A 17057-nucleotide genomic window follows, 5' to 3' on the forward strand; every position below is an offset into this window, starting at 1 on the left:
GAGAATGTATTTTTTAAATGCACTTCATGTGCTTTGTTTTAGTCTGTTACTCTAGATTCTTGTTCAAAGCTAAAAAGCTAAAATAGAAAACAAACTCACTCAGAATAACACAAAAGATATCTGGAAACGACTAGGCATAATTACCAGACTCAAGCAATTCAGGGCTCGGGTGTTAGAAGGGGATGTAGACAAAGCTAATGCCCTGAACTAAGCTTCTAATAGTTTTCCCATCCACTGACAACTTCTTCCAATGACCAGTTCCACCCACATCATCCCTACTACATCAAGTATAATGGGTATGGCGAGTCCACCTCTGACCATCAGAATGGACTCTCCATAGCTGAAGATCAAGTAAGGAAAAAAACTGAGGAAACTATACACAGGAAAAGCTGAGGGACCAGATGAAGTCAGTCCTCTTGTTCTTAAGGCCTGTACTGACCTTGTTCCTGTTCTAAAGAAGGTGCCTCTTCACCATATGACTAGACATCAGTGGCACATCACATCATGATGACCTTTGAGAGAGTGGTCCTGGACTATTCGAGCTGCTTTATAGTAGGCCACTTGGATCCACTGTAGTTTGCCTATCGGACAAAGATGGGAATGGAGCATGCTATTATCGAACTGCTCCACATGGCTTATTTTCATCTGGACAAAGATGGTAGCACTGTGAGAATCATGTGTTTTGATGTCTCCAGTGCCTTCAATAGCATCCAGCCAACTCTGTTAGGGGGTAAACTTAGAGATATGCAGTTAGATAAGTCTATGGAGCCCTGGATGATGGACTATCTATCAAGCAGACCACAGTTTGTGAGACACAAGAACGGTGTTTCTGATACGGATGTGAGCAACACTGGAGCACCACAAGAAACAGTGCTGCTTCTTTTTCTCTATCATATACACCTCTGACTATAAAATATAACACCAGGTCAAGTCATTTATACAAATTCTTATAGGACTCTGCATTTATGGTGTTTATTGATAAGGGGGATGAGACAGACAATATAAGTCAAGTGGAAAATATTCTTTCTTGATGCAGAAACAATTGCTTGAAACTTAACATCAGCAAAACTAAGGAACTGGTTATTATGTGTTGCACGAAAGAGCCACAATGCCCAGCCACTATTCAGGGAATGGTTAGGACTGCACCACCTCTACATCAAGTACTTGGGGGTTCACGTCAATGACAGGATGGACTGTTCTCGTAACACAGATGAACTCTACAAGAATGTCCCAAGCAGGCTCATTTTTCTTAGGAAACTGCTGTGTTTCAATGTAGATAGTGACATCTCAACATCTTCTAGAACTCCGTGATGGGCAGTGCAATTTACTATACTGTGGTGTGCTGGGTTGGTAAAAATCACTTCCAACAGAGGCCCACTGAATCAACAAGGTATTTAAAAGGGCAGGGACAGTTATGGGATGCACTGTGGATCCCCAAGAGGTAGTTGCAATGGAGAGAATTAAAACAAAACTGACCACCATTATGAATAATGCTGCATATCCTCTGTCGGATACACTAACATTGAGCCCCTTCAGTCAACAAATCATTCAGTAGATGGGATTCAAGAAATGCTACTGGGGCTGTTTTATACCAGCAGTAATATGTTTGCACCTTATTATGATTATGACTGCCAAGTCAGAAGTAATTTTTTCTTCTTTGTCATTCTGATGTGTGTTTAGACCATAGTGTGTATTTTTTATTTATCTCTCTATACAGCCTCTGTAAAAAGTCACACTTTATAATAATGTTCCAACTAATCTAACATGTGAAACAGATTGCTTTAGCAAAATCCGCCCTCTCATAGACCAATACTAGATGTTATTTGGTATTTAATAAATGTGCGGTGTGTTCATTAAGCTAAATAAACTCCAGTGTTTAATTCTTTCTACCTTCTAGTAGTAAAGTATATTTTTTATCATTTACACAGAAAATGTTTTGGAAGGTACAATGAGATGGAGAAAAAATAGTACCTATTATTCCATTAACTTCTAGGAACAGCCTGTTGTACACCCAAAATCCTGGAAACTCCCATTTTAACAACAACATTTATGAAATTACCAGTTTCATTTTCTGTAGGTATGGATTTCAATTTTTTCAACATATTCCTTGACCAAGCAATGTATTGTTAAATTCCTGTGATAATCTGCATGTGTGAAAGGGACTAGAGAAAACCTCCTTCACTTCTTATAATACAAGATTTACTTTACCTGCTGAATAATTAATCTTTTTTGAAATCAGAGATACCCCTGATGTTGCACAATTCAAAATGTGAATATAGATAAGATAGGGGAGGCAGAAAGAAAAATACTGTATATTGGTTAAAGTTTGACAGACGTTTACACAGTAGTCTGCCTCTAGTAAGTAGACAAAAACAGCATAATACTCCGGAGATGAAAATTCAAATATTATTATATGAAACCTCTCAAACACATTCTGCATTGTTGTTGATGTGCTAGTTTTTCTTCAAGTCTTTCCAAAACTACTTAATCTGAAAACCAATTGTAAATGAAGAGACAACAGTGAATTAGGGATTCACTGCACTGCATAGAAGCAACTGATAAAAGTGATTTACTGTACATGTTTAAAGAAAGAAGAGGAAGAAGAAAAAAAACATGCACAGCCTTAGCTTATATTGTTTTGGCCACTGTAGTTTGTTCCACCACATCTCATTTTTGTTCAGAAACGCAAAACAGCATTAGAAGTCACGTCTACTATTTTAACAGATCACCAGATATAGGGGGTAATTATACATCAACATGTGGCTAACACTACTTTCAGTTAATATGTTTTTATTTTTTGAAATAAATTAACTAATTACTCAAGAACCTGTAGCATAAAATTTCATATTGCAAATTCAATCACTCCGAACTACAATACCCTTCTTCATATTTTATCTCAAAATATAATCTTCTGATTTCCAAAAACTTTAGTGCATGTAAGCTTTTACAAAATCAGACTGGTAGTTTTAAAATTTATGTTAAAAACTTGAGTTTAGTGTCTCCTTTTTACTGCTTCATATTGCCAAGGGACCTTCAGTTCAATTATGGTCACTGATCACATACACTTGAAAACCCTTTATTTTGTAAACTGCAGTAATTAATAAAGAATATCAAGTCAAGGCAAGCTTCCTCTCTAGTGGGTGGTCCGATTAAAAAAAAAAAAAAAAAAAAGTTTAATTAAGGAAGGTGCTCAGTTAACGAGAGGAATTAAATTCTGATTAAAAAATTAATTTGAAGAAAAAGCAAGAGGCGTAAGTCCCTTAGGACTGAAGCGGAGAATGACGGATCTAAATGTAAAAGATGAGTGGCACAAGCAGTAATAAAAGCCTTTGCTCTGCAGGATAAATTGGAAGGTACTGCATTACACAGAACATTAAAGAAACCTGCTTTTGCTTCAACTTCCACTTGTTTGTGAAAAAGGAAATTACTGAAAAGAACAAAACAGCAGTAGCTCTAACTTAAACAAACTGCCCTAAACCATACACAATTACATTTAACTACATGCAGGTACAAAAATGTTTACTTCAGCTGTACGGCATTAAGTTGAATATTTATATATTTGAAGTTAGTGCAGTCTTGTAGGTACAGCCCAATTTGTACATTAGCAAAAAATGTTAAACATTCTACATGAAGGACTCCAATACTGGTGGTGTATTAAATTCTTTTGAGTACTACCGGTACTAAACAAGGCAACGTTTTTAATTGCCTCTTACTATTTTTTTTTCTGCAAGCAGTATATTGTACTGCTAGAACCTATACAACTCCTATCTGTCCTCAAAGTATAAATCAATAGTACATCTGTGTTCCTTTTAGATTAAATTAGATTCAACTTTATTATCATTGCACAGGTACAATGAAATGCTGTTTAGCATCTAACCAGAAAGTACAAATAGGTGCAACAGACAGTGGGTGCACATAGTACATCAGATTGCAATAAACAGTAAGGTGCAATGAGGCAGCATACAAATGAGAATTTATATCTATATGATATTTGAATTTACAGGTAGTAGTATATACAGGGAAGAGTATATACAGTAGATATGAATACTGATCAGTAGTACAGATACATGGTATAAATATAGATATATGAAATGTTTCTGTATACAGAACAAATACTGTATATGTAAACAGGTGAAAATATACATAGAGTACAGTCAGACGTTATTGATATTTAGAAGAGTATGCTGTTGAGTGGTAAGGGATTAGAGTTCAGAATGGTGAAGGTGTTATGAAAGAAACTGTTCCTGAGCCTGCTGGTGTGGGACCGAAGGCTCTTGTAGCGTCTCCCTGATGGAAGGGGGGTAAACACTCCATGGCAGGGGTTGGCAGTGAGATGCCGATGATGTGTTGGACAGTTTTCACCACCCATTGTAGGGCCTTCCTGTCAGCTAGGGAGCAGTTGCCATACCACATCATAATGCAGTTTGTCAATATGCTTTCAACAGCGCAGCGGTAACAGTTTAACAGAATCTGAGGAGATGGGCGGGTTTTCTTTAGCTTCCTCAGAAAGTTGTTGATGCACTTTTTTTTTTTTTGTACCAGACTAGGAGTTTTTATATTGTCCAACAAAGGTCCTTGGAGATGTGGATGACCAGGAATTTGAAGCTGGAAACACATTCCACCTCAGCCCCATTTATATGGATGGGAGTGTGTCTGCTGCCTTTAGCTTTCTGGTAATCCAGAATGATCTTTTTAGTCTTAATGGTGTTGAGGGTGATGTTATTGTCAGCACACCATGTTGCCAGGTGCTGGACCTCCTCTCCATAGGCTGACATGTCATTGATCAGTTCTATTATCGTGGTTTTGTCTGCAAACTTTATTATGAAGTTGGAGCCATACAAAGGGACGCAGTCGAGGGAGTAGGGGAGTGGGCTGAGTACACAGCCCTGTGGAACGCCGGTACTCAGGATCAGAGTAGATAATGTCTGGTTGTTTAGCTTGACAGACTGGAGTCTGTTAGTTAGAAAGTCCAGTGTCCAATTACAAGGAGAGGTGCTGATGCAGAGGTTGCCGAGCTTAGTTACCAGATTGGAGGGGATGAGAGTGTTAAATGCGGAGCTAAAAATCAACAAATAACATCCTGATGTAGGAATTGTTGTTATCCAGGTGTGTCAGGGCAGAGTGAAGAGCAGAGGACATGGCATCCTCCGTTGACCTATTGGGATGATAGGCAAACTGGTAGGGATCTATTGTGGGAGGTAGGCTGGATTTGAGGTGGGTCAGAACCAGTCTCTCAAAACACTTGGTGATGATAGAGATGAGTGCAACAGGGCGAACTGTCTTTCATTTATTTTGCTTTAAACATACTAATACAATGATCAATACCAAAATAACACAGACCGAGACAAGTAATGTATTAGTATACAATTAGTATGGATAATTCCCTTTCAATCTGAATCTTTAAGTCCCTTCTTCACCAGGACTCCAAGTCACATCTGCTCCTGTTAGTCTGGATAGTATATACTGTACAGCTAAGATATTTGCTTTCCTGAAAATGGGTTGACCCATTTACTACTGTGACAAAAAGTACCTGCTCAGACACCTTAGGACTTACTGTCACTTTGAATAGTATATAGTACTTAGTTTTCAATACAGTTAAACAATGTATTTTTTTTTCTATACCTAGCTTTCTACGGTTAAATGTCAAACAGAAACTCTGCCCCTGCATTGCAGATATCAGTTGATGCTCTGGAAAAAATGAAACCTTCCTAAACAATAAAAATGATAACCAACTCTGAAGTACGGTAAATTGAAAACTATAATTAAACTGTACAGCAACAACCAGATACTCATGCCTTATTAAAGTCAAAATACTACAGCAGTGTGTGCTTCAAGAGGGGGTAAGTGTCTTCTTTCTTAATACATTATAATTATTAATGAATCACTCACTGTTCCTTTGACTGTGCAAATCATGCGCCGATATGGTCAGTGAGGGCAATGCTAAAATATGTAATAGTAGAGTAAAAGAGAATTAATTTGTCATCTGGCAAGATGATCAGCTCAGTAAAAGAGTCTTTTGTATATCCCACTGATCAACAGCATTTTATTATGATTAGCCTTTACAAAAGACAAGCTCCTTCTCACTCACTAATCTGACCTCGGCTTCTGAGTGCTACTTATCATCAAGGTGGGAGACAGTTTCAAACTTAATACTTTCCGAAGTACTACAGGCCTTAAAACAAAACACAAAAGATATATACACATATTCCAGAAAATAAACTCATTCAAACAAAGAAGACTAAACAATCACTAACTGAAAAGTTATACTGAAATCTGGCTTTCTTAAACCATTGCTCTACCCCAAACCAATGAAAGAGAGTCCATCCATCAACCCACAGATGCCTGGCCAAGACAACGGCTTTAAGCTTAAGCTTACCTATACAGACACGTGCGTGTACAAAAGGTTGTGCAGGCTAGAAACAGCTTGGATACAACACAGACTACCTGTAGGTAAGCAGTAAACTAAAGTTTCAAACAACGAAACTGTTATTAAATCAACATTGGACACGTGCACACAGAATGGCAAGCACTGCCATGCATTTCTGTTCAGTCGGCAGTCTCGACATAAGAGGCTATAAGGACCTTGGCATCATGTTGTGTACACCTTTTGTTTCTGTGAAAAAAATGGCTCCTTAAAAAAAAATAAGTGGTCAAAGCAATCTCTCAAAAGCTGATGCTATCTCTTGACGAGAAAATAAAAATCTTAGACCTTTTATTACCTAAACAATATAGTGCAGCAACTATTTACATAGCATTTACTTTGTATTAGGTTTTATAAGTAATCTTGAGATGATTTAAAGTATATGGGAAGATGTGCATAGTATGTAAATACTATGCCATTTTACATAGGGGACTTCATCATCTGTGGATTTCGGTATCTGCAGAGGGTCCTGGAACCAATCATTCATGGCCGACTATATTACTAACCTAAGAACTGAGGTATGACTAGTTGGCAACAAGGGAAATGAAAGAAAAAAAATTTTTGGTAGGAGCATTGATAAAACGTTTAGGCCATGGGGGTTATATAGTTATCTGACGAAATTTACAGCTATGTAAAGTGACATAAAATAAGATGACCTGGATTTCTGAGACAGGTAACTGGTGACCAATAGGAATTTCTTAAATTTCTAACGAAGACACATACAGAAGGTTTAATTATTGTAAGAGTTTGCAACATTTAGACATTTCACCATCATTAGTCAATGCTTATAACTGAATGCAGTGTTCACACTCTGTTCTGTGGAAGATGGAATACGCTGATCAACCTGTCCCTGCCAAGCTAGACAGGCATCTTTGCTCATGTCAGCTGCTTGCTTAAATATGTATGTCATCTCTTTTACACTTCATATGTAATATAAACCAGTAACCTGAAAGATTCTGACATATTGCAGTTAGGCTGATGAAACTGCCATTTACTCAAATTACATATTTTTTTTATCTTTCAAAAGTAACTGATTTCTGTTTATGCAACAGCATACATGAAAACTATTTAGATTAAAATAAAGTAATTGGCAGTATCTACATATGCACCTCACAAACAAATACATTTGTACATACTCATAATTGTCTCTAGAAGGAAAACATCTGGTCAGTCAAAATACAATTTTGCTATCTTTACTCTTCTGAAACAATGATTGAGGAGAATCAACTGCTATCCCATCGTTTACCAGATACATAAAGAAGCTGAGTTGATGCTACTTACCTCCAGGTGGTGGCTTGTTTTTAGAGGTGAGGATGACAAACCCAAAGCCTTCATTATCTTTCCGCTGGAGTATTACATCATAAGGTTCTACATGGAGCCTGGTAGGAATCTCACTAGAGATTACAGGTGGAGAGCCATTCACCAATAAATCTGAAGCAGGGTTTCCATTTTCTTCAGAAGCCTCTGCTTAAATCAGGAGACAAAGAGTAAAAAAAAATTGCCTTCATTGTACAACTGCTTCTGTGTTCAGAAATCCAGGGAATGACAGAAGAATGCAATATGGAGTAGTGGCTAACGCACATGGTTTGAATTACAAAGCTGCTAGTTAAATTACTACCTCTGACTCACTGTGCAGTTCTGAGGAAGTTACGTAACCTGCCTGTACTCTAGTTGTGGGAAAAAATGTACAGGAACAATTGTGATGAATATTGATTTTGTAAGTTACCTTAGATAACTGCATCATTTAATTAATTATTAATACAAAAAAATGATGATGCTGATGATGATAACATGTTTCCCTCATATGGATACATTCACACAAAGTCAGTTTCCCCTGCAATCTTGTCCACAAAACTAGCCTTTGGGCTAGTGGAAGATCAGAAAACGGAGGATTCATAGTCAAAGCATAAAGAGAAGGACTTTAAAAAACACAGATTTATTTTGGTGTTGTTAAAGCACTGAGAAGCACACAAAGTGAATTAATATGGTAAGACTGCTGCGGCATTACAGATTCGACCAGTGAATTACTTTATAGTAATTACTTGTAATGAAAAAGTCAATCCAACACAAGCAAAATTACAAGCCAAAGAGAGATAAAGCTTTAACATCTAGTACAGGTTTCCAGATGAATGAACAATCAAAGAAGATATGTTAAGAATGCAGACATGAGCCTCTACTATGACAGAAGCAAGACAGAAAAGTAATGGTCTACTTCATAATAATTTATTGTGCCCACAGCAACTGGCACAGCACTACTTAGTCACTGTCTATCAACAGCCTCTCCTGAATCTGTCTTTATAAATGTGAGATTTGAGGTTGGCACTTTTAACAGAACAGTGACTCATTACCTGTATACAGCACCTGTCTACGGACTGTGAGAAGGACATGTCCATTTCGGGCTGCTGTAGTCATCAATTCCAGGACCTGTTTGTGCGTCTTTCCTTTAATAGGCACACCATCAATGCACACAAGCTCATCACCAGCACGAAGACGGCCATCTTTCTCAGCAGCACCAAGGGGTACAATTGCACCAATATACACCTGACAATAGTGGAACAGTGATCATAAATTTTAATTGTATACGATGGGAAATGACGCCAGTCAGAAGAAAAACATTTCCAGGCTTCAGGCCTGTTCTTAGCTGGCTATTTATCAAGGTGCAACATAAAAAATTAGTTAACAGAAACTTACCGGTTGATCTGGGCCCTCTCCTCCAAGAACCCGAAATCCAAAGCCAGAATCCTGTTTCCTCTTTATAAATACATCAAGTTCCTTAGTGTTAGGTGCTACAAGAAATACAAAAAGAGCTCAAATGAAATTATAGCTGTACAGTTATTCTTTTGATCAGTACATGATGGATCTTAACTACAATTTTATAATGCTAACACCATCAGCAAGGGCTAGGCAATATAACAAACTCAAAATCTACTGATTTCAAACTCCCACCTTTTCAAATTTTACTTATATTCAGTAAAGATTTTCCCCACTGTACGCTTTTATGTGTTTTCCCCTCATAGGCTCATTCTGGCTAGTTCAGCCTTTATTCTTCATTTAAAATAAAAGCAGTGTGTCGGGTATGAGACAACATAAAAGCATATGCTGAACCCCTGGTAGGCAGGGAGATCAAAGGCAAATGAGATTGGGCTAGTGTGAAGGAAATGATTTTTTAAGTGTTTTGTGTGTTTACATGAGTCACGTGTTTTAAAATCGTTTTTTTCCCCCCCAAGCTTTCGACAACCTACCAGGTATCATCATCATCAGAAAATGATTGGACATACAGGAATCAAAGGCAATATATGTCAAAGGAAGGGGGTTGATTAATAAGGTGGGGTTCGGAGGGTGTTTTTCATAAAGTCTTTATTATTATTTGGATGTTCTTTTTTTTTTTTTTTTTTTTTTTAACCCCTGCATATGCTGGGTTGATGTCCAAGTGTCTGTTAATAGTGTTTTGCTTAGCCAGCTCTTTGGCACTTTTTAGTATTGGCTCTGAATCTTACTTGCATATATATTCGACCCTGTGAAGCACCTTGAGCATGGGAAAGGCACTATATAAATAAAATATATTATTATTATTATTATTATTATGTGCTGATCCTCAGGTCTAAGTGCTGTCTCATTGAACAGCTGAACAAGATCAATACCAAGTTAAACAAATTCGCAGCTAGTCTTATTTTGGCTATGTGTTTTCTCCTTTGTTTATTCAGCTGGCCGTCTGACTGTCAGTTAACAGCAGCACACCAGCCACAATGTCTCACCCTCTCTCAATTAACGAAATGCTGCTTCAAATTCCTCTAGATTTAATCGGGCAGAGCACAAAAATATGTCTTTATGCAAACTTATTAAAAATAATTTCAGTTGTTAGAATACATTAGCTCGTCTGTTATTTTAAGTATTATTCACTTTGAGCATTTGAAAATTCAAAAAAAAAAAAAAAAAAATACCAATGCCAAAACCCTTGTTCTCTTGAAAAATCAATTGCCGATATAAAAGATTAGAGAAGAATCTGTAAAGAACAAAAGTAGAAAAATGGTTCTCAAGCCCACCACCTGCAATACATGTAATGTGTGGACTATTATTCAAGATCCCACCACATTGGACTACATATGTGATAACTGTATGAAAATAGCAAACCTCATCCTAAAGGTTTCTGATCTTGAAAAACAGCTCCAGAGACTCATCAATCACACAAGTACAAACCAAAAGTTTTGGATGCTTCTGTCCAAATTAAGGCGAGCAGCAAGCAGTTACAGGCCACAAAAATCAAACGTGGATTCAGGTTGTCAAAAGAGGAATAAGGCACCACAGCATCTCATCAGAAAATAAGATTGAACTAATTATCAGGAATAACTTGCTTCAAAGGTCTGAGAAAATTCTGCCTTCAAACCAAGTTAAAGAAAATGAAAGGCAGAAAAGGGAAGAACTCATTGTTGGGGATTTAGTCCTCCAAAATACCACCAGCTTGATATGCTGTAGAGATTGGGAGTCAACCATAGCATGCTGCTTACCAGAAGCAAGAGTTTCCCAAATAACCCAAAGAGTGACCATTTACTGGTGAGGGAAGGTGAAGGTCCCTTGGTTAAATTTTATATTAGAACAAATGATATTGGAAAGACTTTGCTCCCCATCTGACACCCAGAACCTCACTGCAACAACACTTAGCCTTAATCTTGGTCCACTGCTAGTCCACAGGTCTACGGCACACTGCAACAACACTAAACCTGAAAGTTAGTCTCGTTACTATAAATACAAAGCAAGACCAGACCAGCTCGGGATCATCACACCACAAATGACCAACCAAGTTTACAGTAATTTTTTTATTGTTAAGTTCACTGGTTTAACATCTACCTTTGAATATTTGCAGTTTTAACCTGGCAGTATCATGGATCAGCTTTGGTGCAGTTTTTGCTTTATTGTGAAGTGTTAAAAGTAGTATATTTGGACTAAGGTTAAATAATATGTATTTTTAATTTATTGTTATCAAGGTAAACATATCAAATTATCATGACACTAATTTGAGATTATATTTTCCAGCCCGTTATCTAATCAATCCAAAACCACACCTTCATGTTAGAAAGGGAACTTACGTTTGGTCTCCAACATAGCTCGAGACTTGTTGTACACCTCACTAGGATCAAGCTTTGGAGAAGAACAACGTATGGCATTTGGAGGCAGAGGGAGTGGCTGAGGGAGGGGCTCAAGTGCGTTTAGGGCCTCACAGCTCCCACTTACATCTTGTTTTTCAGTCCTCTGCTATTGGAAACAAGGAAAATATATTTTGACTAGTAAGAGAATAAATACCAAGTGCTCCATATCATTACTTTTAACTCATTATTTCAATGTCAACAAATTGTCATGTGGATGTCAGCCAAAAGTCGCACTGCTAATGCAGCTAACACGGTGCAGTGTATAGTTGCTGTTAAATTTGCAAAGGAATGGAGGAGGTGGTAGACATTTGGTCTCTGGAGAGGGTGAAATTAAGATCACTCTGAAATATACATTAACAATGCTTACATCTTGCAAATGTTTATTTAGTATCTGTGCCTCATACCAGAAAATAAATAGTTAAAAGACAGGCAAAAGTAAAATAACTTACAGGAATCAAAGACTTTACAGGTGATGTCTGACCTGTTAAGCAAAAAGCAAAAGATAGAACATGTTGACATACCAAAAGAAGTTATGCATATAATAAGCAAATAATGACAACATTCCACCCAACTACCAAGACCTGTTCATCACAAGTATGTAAAAGGTACCTAGACAGCTCAGGCTACCCACAATAGTAAACAGGTGGTACTAGGTTTGGGCAGATATTCAGTACCATTAATAGATTAAATATTTTGTTATTATACCAACAGCTTTGTCCTAAATCAAGGAAATCTAAATTTAGGCTTTATATTTTCCTAAGCAATTACTTTAGGCAGGTTAAAAACAAAAAGTGTGAATCTATTTCTGAAAAGACTGCTTTAAATCTTACATGCACAGGAAGAAAAAGCTTTCATTGATGACGCCAGTGAACGCTATAATGTGCAGTCAAAAAAGCAACAGCACCTGTTTGGCATAATTTCAACTTTAAACCAAATATGGTGAGGCAGCTGATCCCAGTACCACCTTTTGCTGAATGTACAAAACAAACAATAAAAATGCAAAAGAATAAACTTCCCAGCACAGCTCTAGAGTACATATCCTGAGCACTATGCTAAACTGAATACTAGTGCAAATTCTTCAAGTGGAGTGATACAATACCTTCTACTTTACAGGATCCACATACATACAGTTTTCATTTGCAAAGGTGGTAAAATATAAACATGGGAGAGATGAAAGGCTTGTAGCAATTCTGTTATTTGCTTTTTGATTCTAGGGATAATCCCATTTCATATAAATAAAAATATTCTGCATAAATGAGAACTAAAAATAGTAGAAAATGCATTTTTAATGTCATAATGTGGTGCTAAGATCCTTGTAATATAATATTTTCCATGTTGTACATACATACACATATACATATATATATATATATATAAAATCCCTATGTGCGTCCAGGTGTCCGTGTGTGGGTGTCTTCTGATGAAGTGAGCATGCGCGGGGCATGGTGCGATGCGCGATATTACTGTCAGAGAAAGTTGGAGACGTTTTACGGAAATACAAACCAGTATTACTGCGAGAGGAAATTAAAGGTACACAATACAGTGACGCATATTACAGCCACATACAAACCAGTATTACTACCAGAGGAGATTAAAGGCATATTACCTACGCGCACGCCTGTATTACCGCCAGAGAAAATTAAAGGTATAGTACGGACGTACAAGCCCCACTGGGTCTGACAAGACAGTATCCTTCAATAAGGGCGCGCACAGGCATCCTTCAATAAGGGCGCTCTCAAAAAGCTGAGCCTCAAAAGGGCGACCTCAATTGGGCGCAGCGAATAAAGTTGCGCGTAAATAAAGATCTGCACCTTTGTTGCTCTTCACATATTCCAGAGCCATTTGAACTAAATTATCTACGAAGGCCTTTATTCGCCGCGCTCAATTGAGGTTGCCCTTTTGAAGCTCGCCTTTTTGTGCGCGCCCTTATTGAATAGAGCCGTACAAGACAGTATTACTGTCACAGAAAATTAAAGACACACAATACACGGCGGCAGCCCACGAAGAACGGTCAGCTCAGCAAGTAAACATCAACAAAAGAAAGGCTGAAAGAAAGAAAAATACGACCAACAAAAAGAATGAGGTCAAAGTCCCTTGCCATTTAATATAGACTACTACTAATGTTTATGCACTACTGTTCTAGCGCGCGTTATTGTAACGGGCTAAAGGACTAGTGTGTATATATATATATATATATATATATATATATACACATATATATTCACGGCATTCGTAGTCTGTGTCACAATCTGATTGTATTGGTGGTTACCTACCAGGTAACGCTTGTGGTTGGCCAGCAAGTCTGCTAACATCCGCCACGGTGCCCTCAGTTGTGAGAAGCAGATCATAGAATGGTTGAAATAGTTTACTGTCAAATAATGCAAAGAGTACGCAAACGTGTTTCGCCCTAATTCTGGGCTCATCAGGCAAACTATTTCAACCATTCTATGATCTGCTTCTCACAACTGAGGAAACCGTGGCGGATGTTAGCAGACTTGCTGGCCAACCACAAGTGTTATCTGGTAGGTAACCACCCATACAATCACATTGTGACACAGACTATGAATGCCGTGAATGTAATTACCCCGTTCTACATGCTGTCAAATAAATGAACCACACGCCGTGGTGCAACGCTAGGGGCTTCGCCTCTGGCGCTGACGTCCGAGGTTCGATTCCCGAGAGGGAGTGCAGTAGAGTGTGTACGCCTGATGAGCCCAGAATGAGGGCGAAACACGTGTCGCGTACTCTTTGCATTTATTTGACAGTAAAACTATTTCAACCATATATATATATATATATATATATATATATACACACATATACATACACACAGTGATCCCTCGCTTTATCGCGCTTCGCGGCTTCACTCCATCGCGGATTTTATATGTAAGCATATTTAAATATATATCGCGGATTTTTCGCTGCTTCGCGGGTTTCTGCGGACAATGGGTCTTTTAATTTCTGGTACATGCTTCCTCAGTTGGTTTGCCCAGTTGATTTCATACAAGGGACGCTATTGGCAGATGGTCGAGAAGCTACCCAACTTACTTTCTCTTGCTCTCTGACGTAGGGGGGTGTGAGCAGGGGGCTGTGTGCACGGTGCTTCGTATACTTAAAAGCTCAAAGGGCACGTATTGATTTTTGACTGAAAAACAAACTGTCTGTCTCTCTCTCTCTCTCTCCCTGCTCCTGACGGAGGGGGTGTGAGCTGCCACCTTCAACAGCTTTGTACCGGCGGTGCTTCGCATACTTAAAAGCTTGCTTTGTTCTTTCTCTCCTGACGCGCACTCCTTTGAAAAGGAAGATATGTTTGCATTCTTTTAATTGTGAGACAGAACTGTCATCTCTGTCTTGTCATGGAGCACAGTTTAAACTTTTGAAAAAGAGACAAATGTTTGTTTGCAGTGTTTGAATAACGTTCCTGTCTCTCTACAACCTCCTGTGTTTCTGCGCAAATCTGTGACCCAAGCATGACAATATAAAAATAACCATATAAACATATGGTTTCTACTTCGCGGATTTTCTTATTTCGCGGGTGGCTTTGGAACACAACCCCCGCGATGGAGGAGGGATTACTGTATTTATATATATATATATATATATACACACATATATATCCATCCATCCATTTTCCAACCCGCTGAATCCAAACACAGGGTCACGGGGGTCTGCTGGAGCCAATCCCAGCCAACACAGGGCACAAGGCAGGAACCAATATCGGGGCAGGGTGCCAACCCACCGCAGGACACACACAAACACACCCACACACCAAGCACACACTAGGGCCAATTTAGAATCGCCAATCCACCTAACCTGCATGTCTTTGGACTGTGGGAGGAAACCGGAGCGCCCGGAGGAAACCCACGCAGACACGGGGAGAACATGCAAACTCCACGCAGGGAGGACCCGGGAAGCGAACCCAGGTCCCCAGGTCTCCTAATTGCGAGGCAGCAGCGTTACCCACTGCGCCACCGTGCCGCCCACACACATTATATATCTCATATATATGCTGTTCTACAGTACGATTAGAATTGTCTGAGTATTAAAGGTGTAGGTCTATTTTATAAGCAAATTTTATAACATCAATGTTAATATCGAGCATAACTATAATTATTATTATTCTGTATTAGCATTGATATGAACAATTTGTGAAATTAGTGTTAAGTATAAAAAATGAAACTATGATTATACAATTCAATTATATTTATACATTACAGTAATCCCTCCTCCATCGCGGGGGTTGTGTTCCAGAGCCACCTGTGAAATAAGAAAATCCGCGAAGTAGAAACCATATGTTTATATGGTTATTTTTATATTGTCATGCTTGGGTCACAGATTTGCGCAGAAACACAGGAGGTTGTAGAGAGACAGGAACGTTATTCAAACACTGCAAACAAACATTTGTCTCTTTTTCAAAAGTTTAAACTGTGCTCCATGACAAGACAGAGATGACAGTTCCGTCTCACAATTAAAAGAATGCAAACATATTTTCCTCTTTAAAGGAGTGCGCGTCAGGAGCAGAGTCTGTCAGAAAGACAGAGGAAAGCAAACAAATCAATAGGGCTGTTTGCTTTTAAGTATGCGAAGCACCGCGGCACAAAGCTGTTGAAGGCGGCAGCTCACACCCCCTCCGTCAGGAGCAGGGAGAGAGAGAGAGAGACAGAGTTTGTTTTTCAATCAAAAATCAATACATGCCCTTCGAGCTTTTAAGTATGCGAAGCACTGTGCAGCATGTCGTTTCAGGAAGCAGCTGCACAAAAGATAGCAACGTGAAGATAATCTTTCAGCATTTTTAGACAAGCGTCCTTATCGTCTAGGTGTGCGAACAGCCCCCCTGCTCAATCCCCCTATGTCAGAATCAGAGAAAGTCAGCGCAAGAGAGACAGAAAAGTAAGCAATCTAGCTTCTCAGCCATCTGCCAATAGCGTCCCATGTATGAAATCAACTGGGCAAACCAACTGAGGAAGCATGTACCAGAAATTAAAAGACCCATTGTCCGCAGAAATCCGTGAACCAGCAAAAAATCCGCGATATATATTTAAATATGCTTACAAATAAAATCCGCGATGGAGTGAAGCCGCGAAAGGCGAAGCGCGATATAGCGAGGGATTACTGTATTATATCTGTCTTTACACGTTTTGCACACATATTTAATAAATGTAATAAACTGAACCAAGAATGGTTAAAAAAATCATTCAAAAAATGTGTATGTGAATGTAAATATATCTGCACAAACCGATACTCGTGAGTAACATTTTTAGAAAGTTCAAAATGAAACGCAAATCGCAAAGCGCCTGTGTGCAGACTCGAACAAGCTTTTGCAGAATACATTAACTGACAAGAGGCTGGCCTGCCCTTTCTGAGTTTTGGCAGCCAACATGAGCCGTGATTTGCCAATTCTTGGTAGCCGACTGAGCCATCATTGGCCAATTCTTGGTAGCTGAACCGGGCTGTGAATGGTCAATTCTTGGTAGCCGATACGGGCCGCGATT

At 38.7% G+C, this 17057-nt stretch overlaps 1 protein-coding gene across 5 annotated transcripts in view; it reads right to left on the minus strand.

Annotated features, from left to right (window-relative positions):
* The window catches only part of LOC114647858 (membrane-associated guanylate kinase, WW and PDZ domain-containing protein 3-like), a 123804-nt gene that overhangs the window by 16179 nt on the left and 90568 nt on the right, over positions 1-17057 (minus strand). For 2 of the 5 annotated variants that reach the window (XM_028796521.2, XM_028796525.2), the window contains exons 11-15: positions 12015-12046; positions 11506-11671; positions 9113-9207; positions 8770-8962; positions 7703-7888 (exon numbers count right to left, since the gene is read on the minus strand). In XM_028796521.2, coding sequence (XP_028652354.1) covers positions 7703-7888; positions 8770-8962; positions 9113-9207; positions 11506-11671; positions 12015-12046 — 672 coding nt within the window. The remainder of the gene's footprint in view (positions 1-7702; positions 7889-8769; positions 8963-9112; positions 9208-11505; positions 11672-12014; positions 12047-17057) is intronic. The other 3 variants (XM_028796523.2, XM_028796524.2, XM_028796522.2) reach the window with 3 other exon arrangements.

The sequence above is a fragment of the Erpetoichthys calabaricus genome, chromosome 3 (assembly GCF_900747795.2).
Source record: "Erpetoichthys calabaricus chromosome 3, fErpCal1.3, whole genome shotgun sequence".
NCBI classification, from domain to species: Eukaryota; Metazoa; Chordata; class Cladistia; order Polypteriformes; family Polypteridae; genus Erpetoichthys; species Erpetoichthys calabaricus.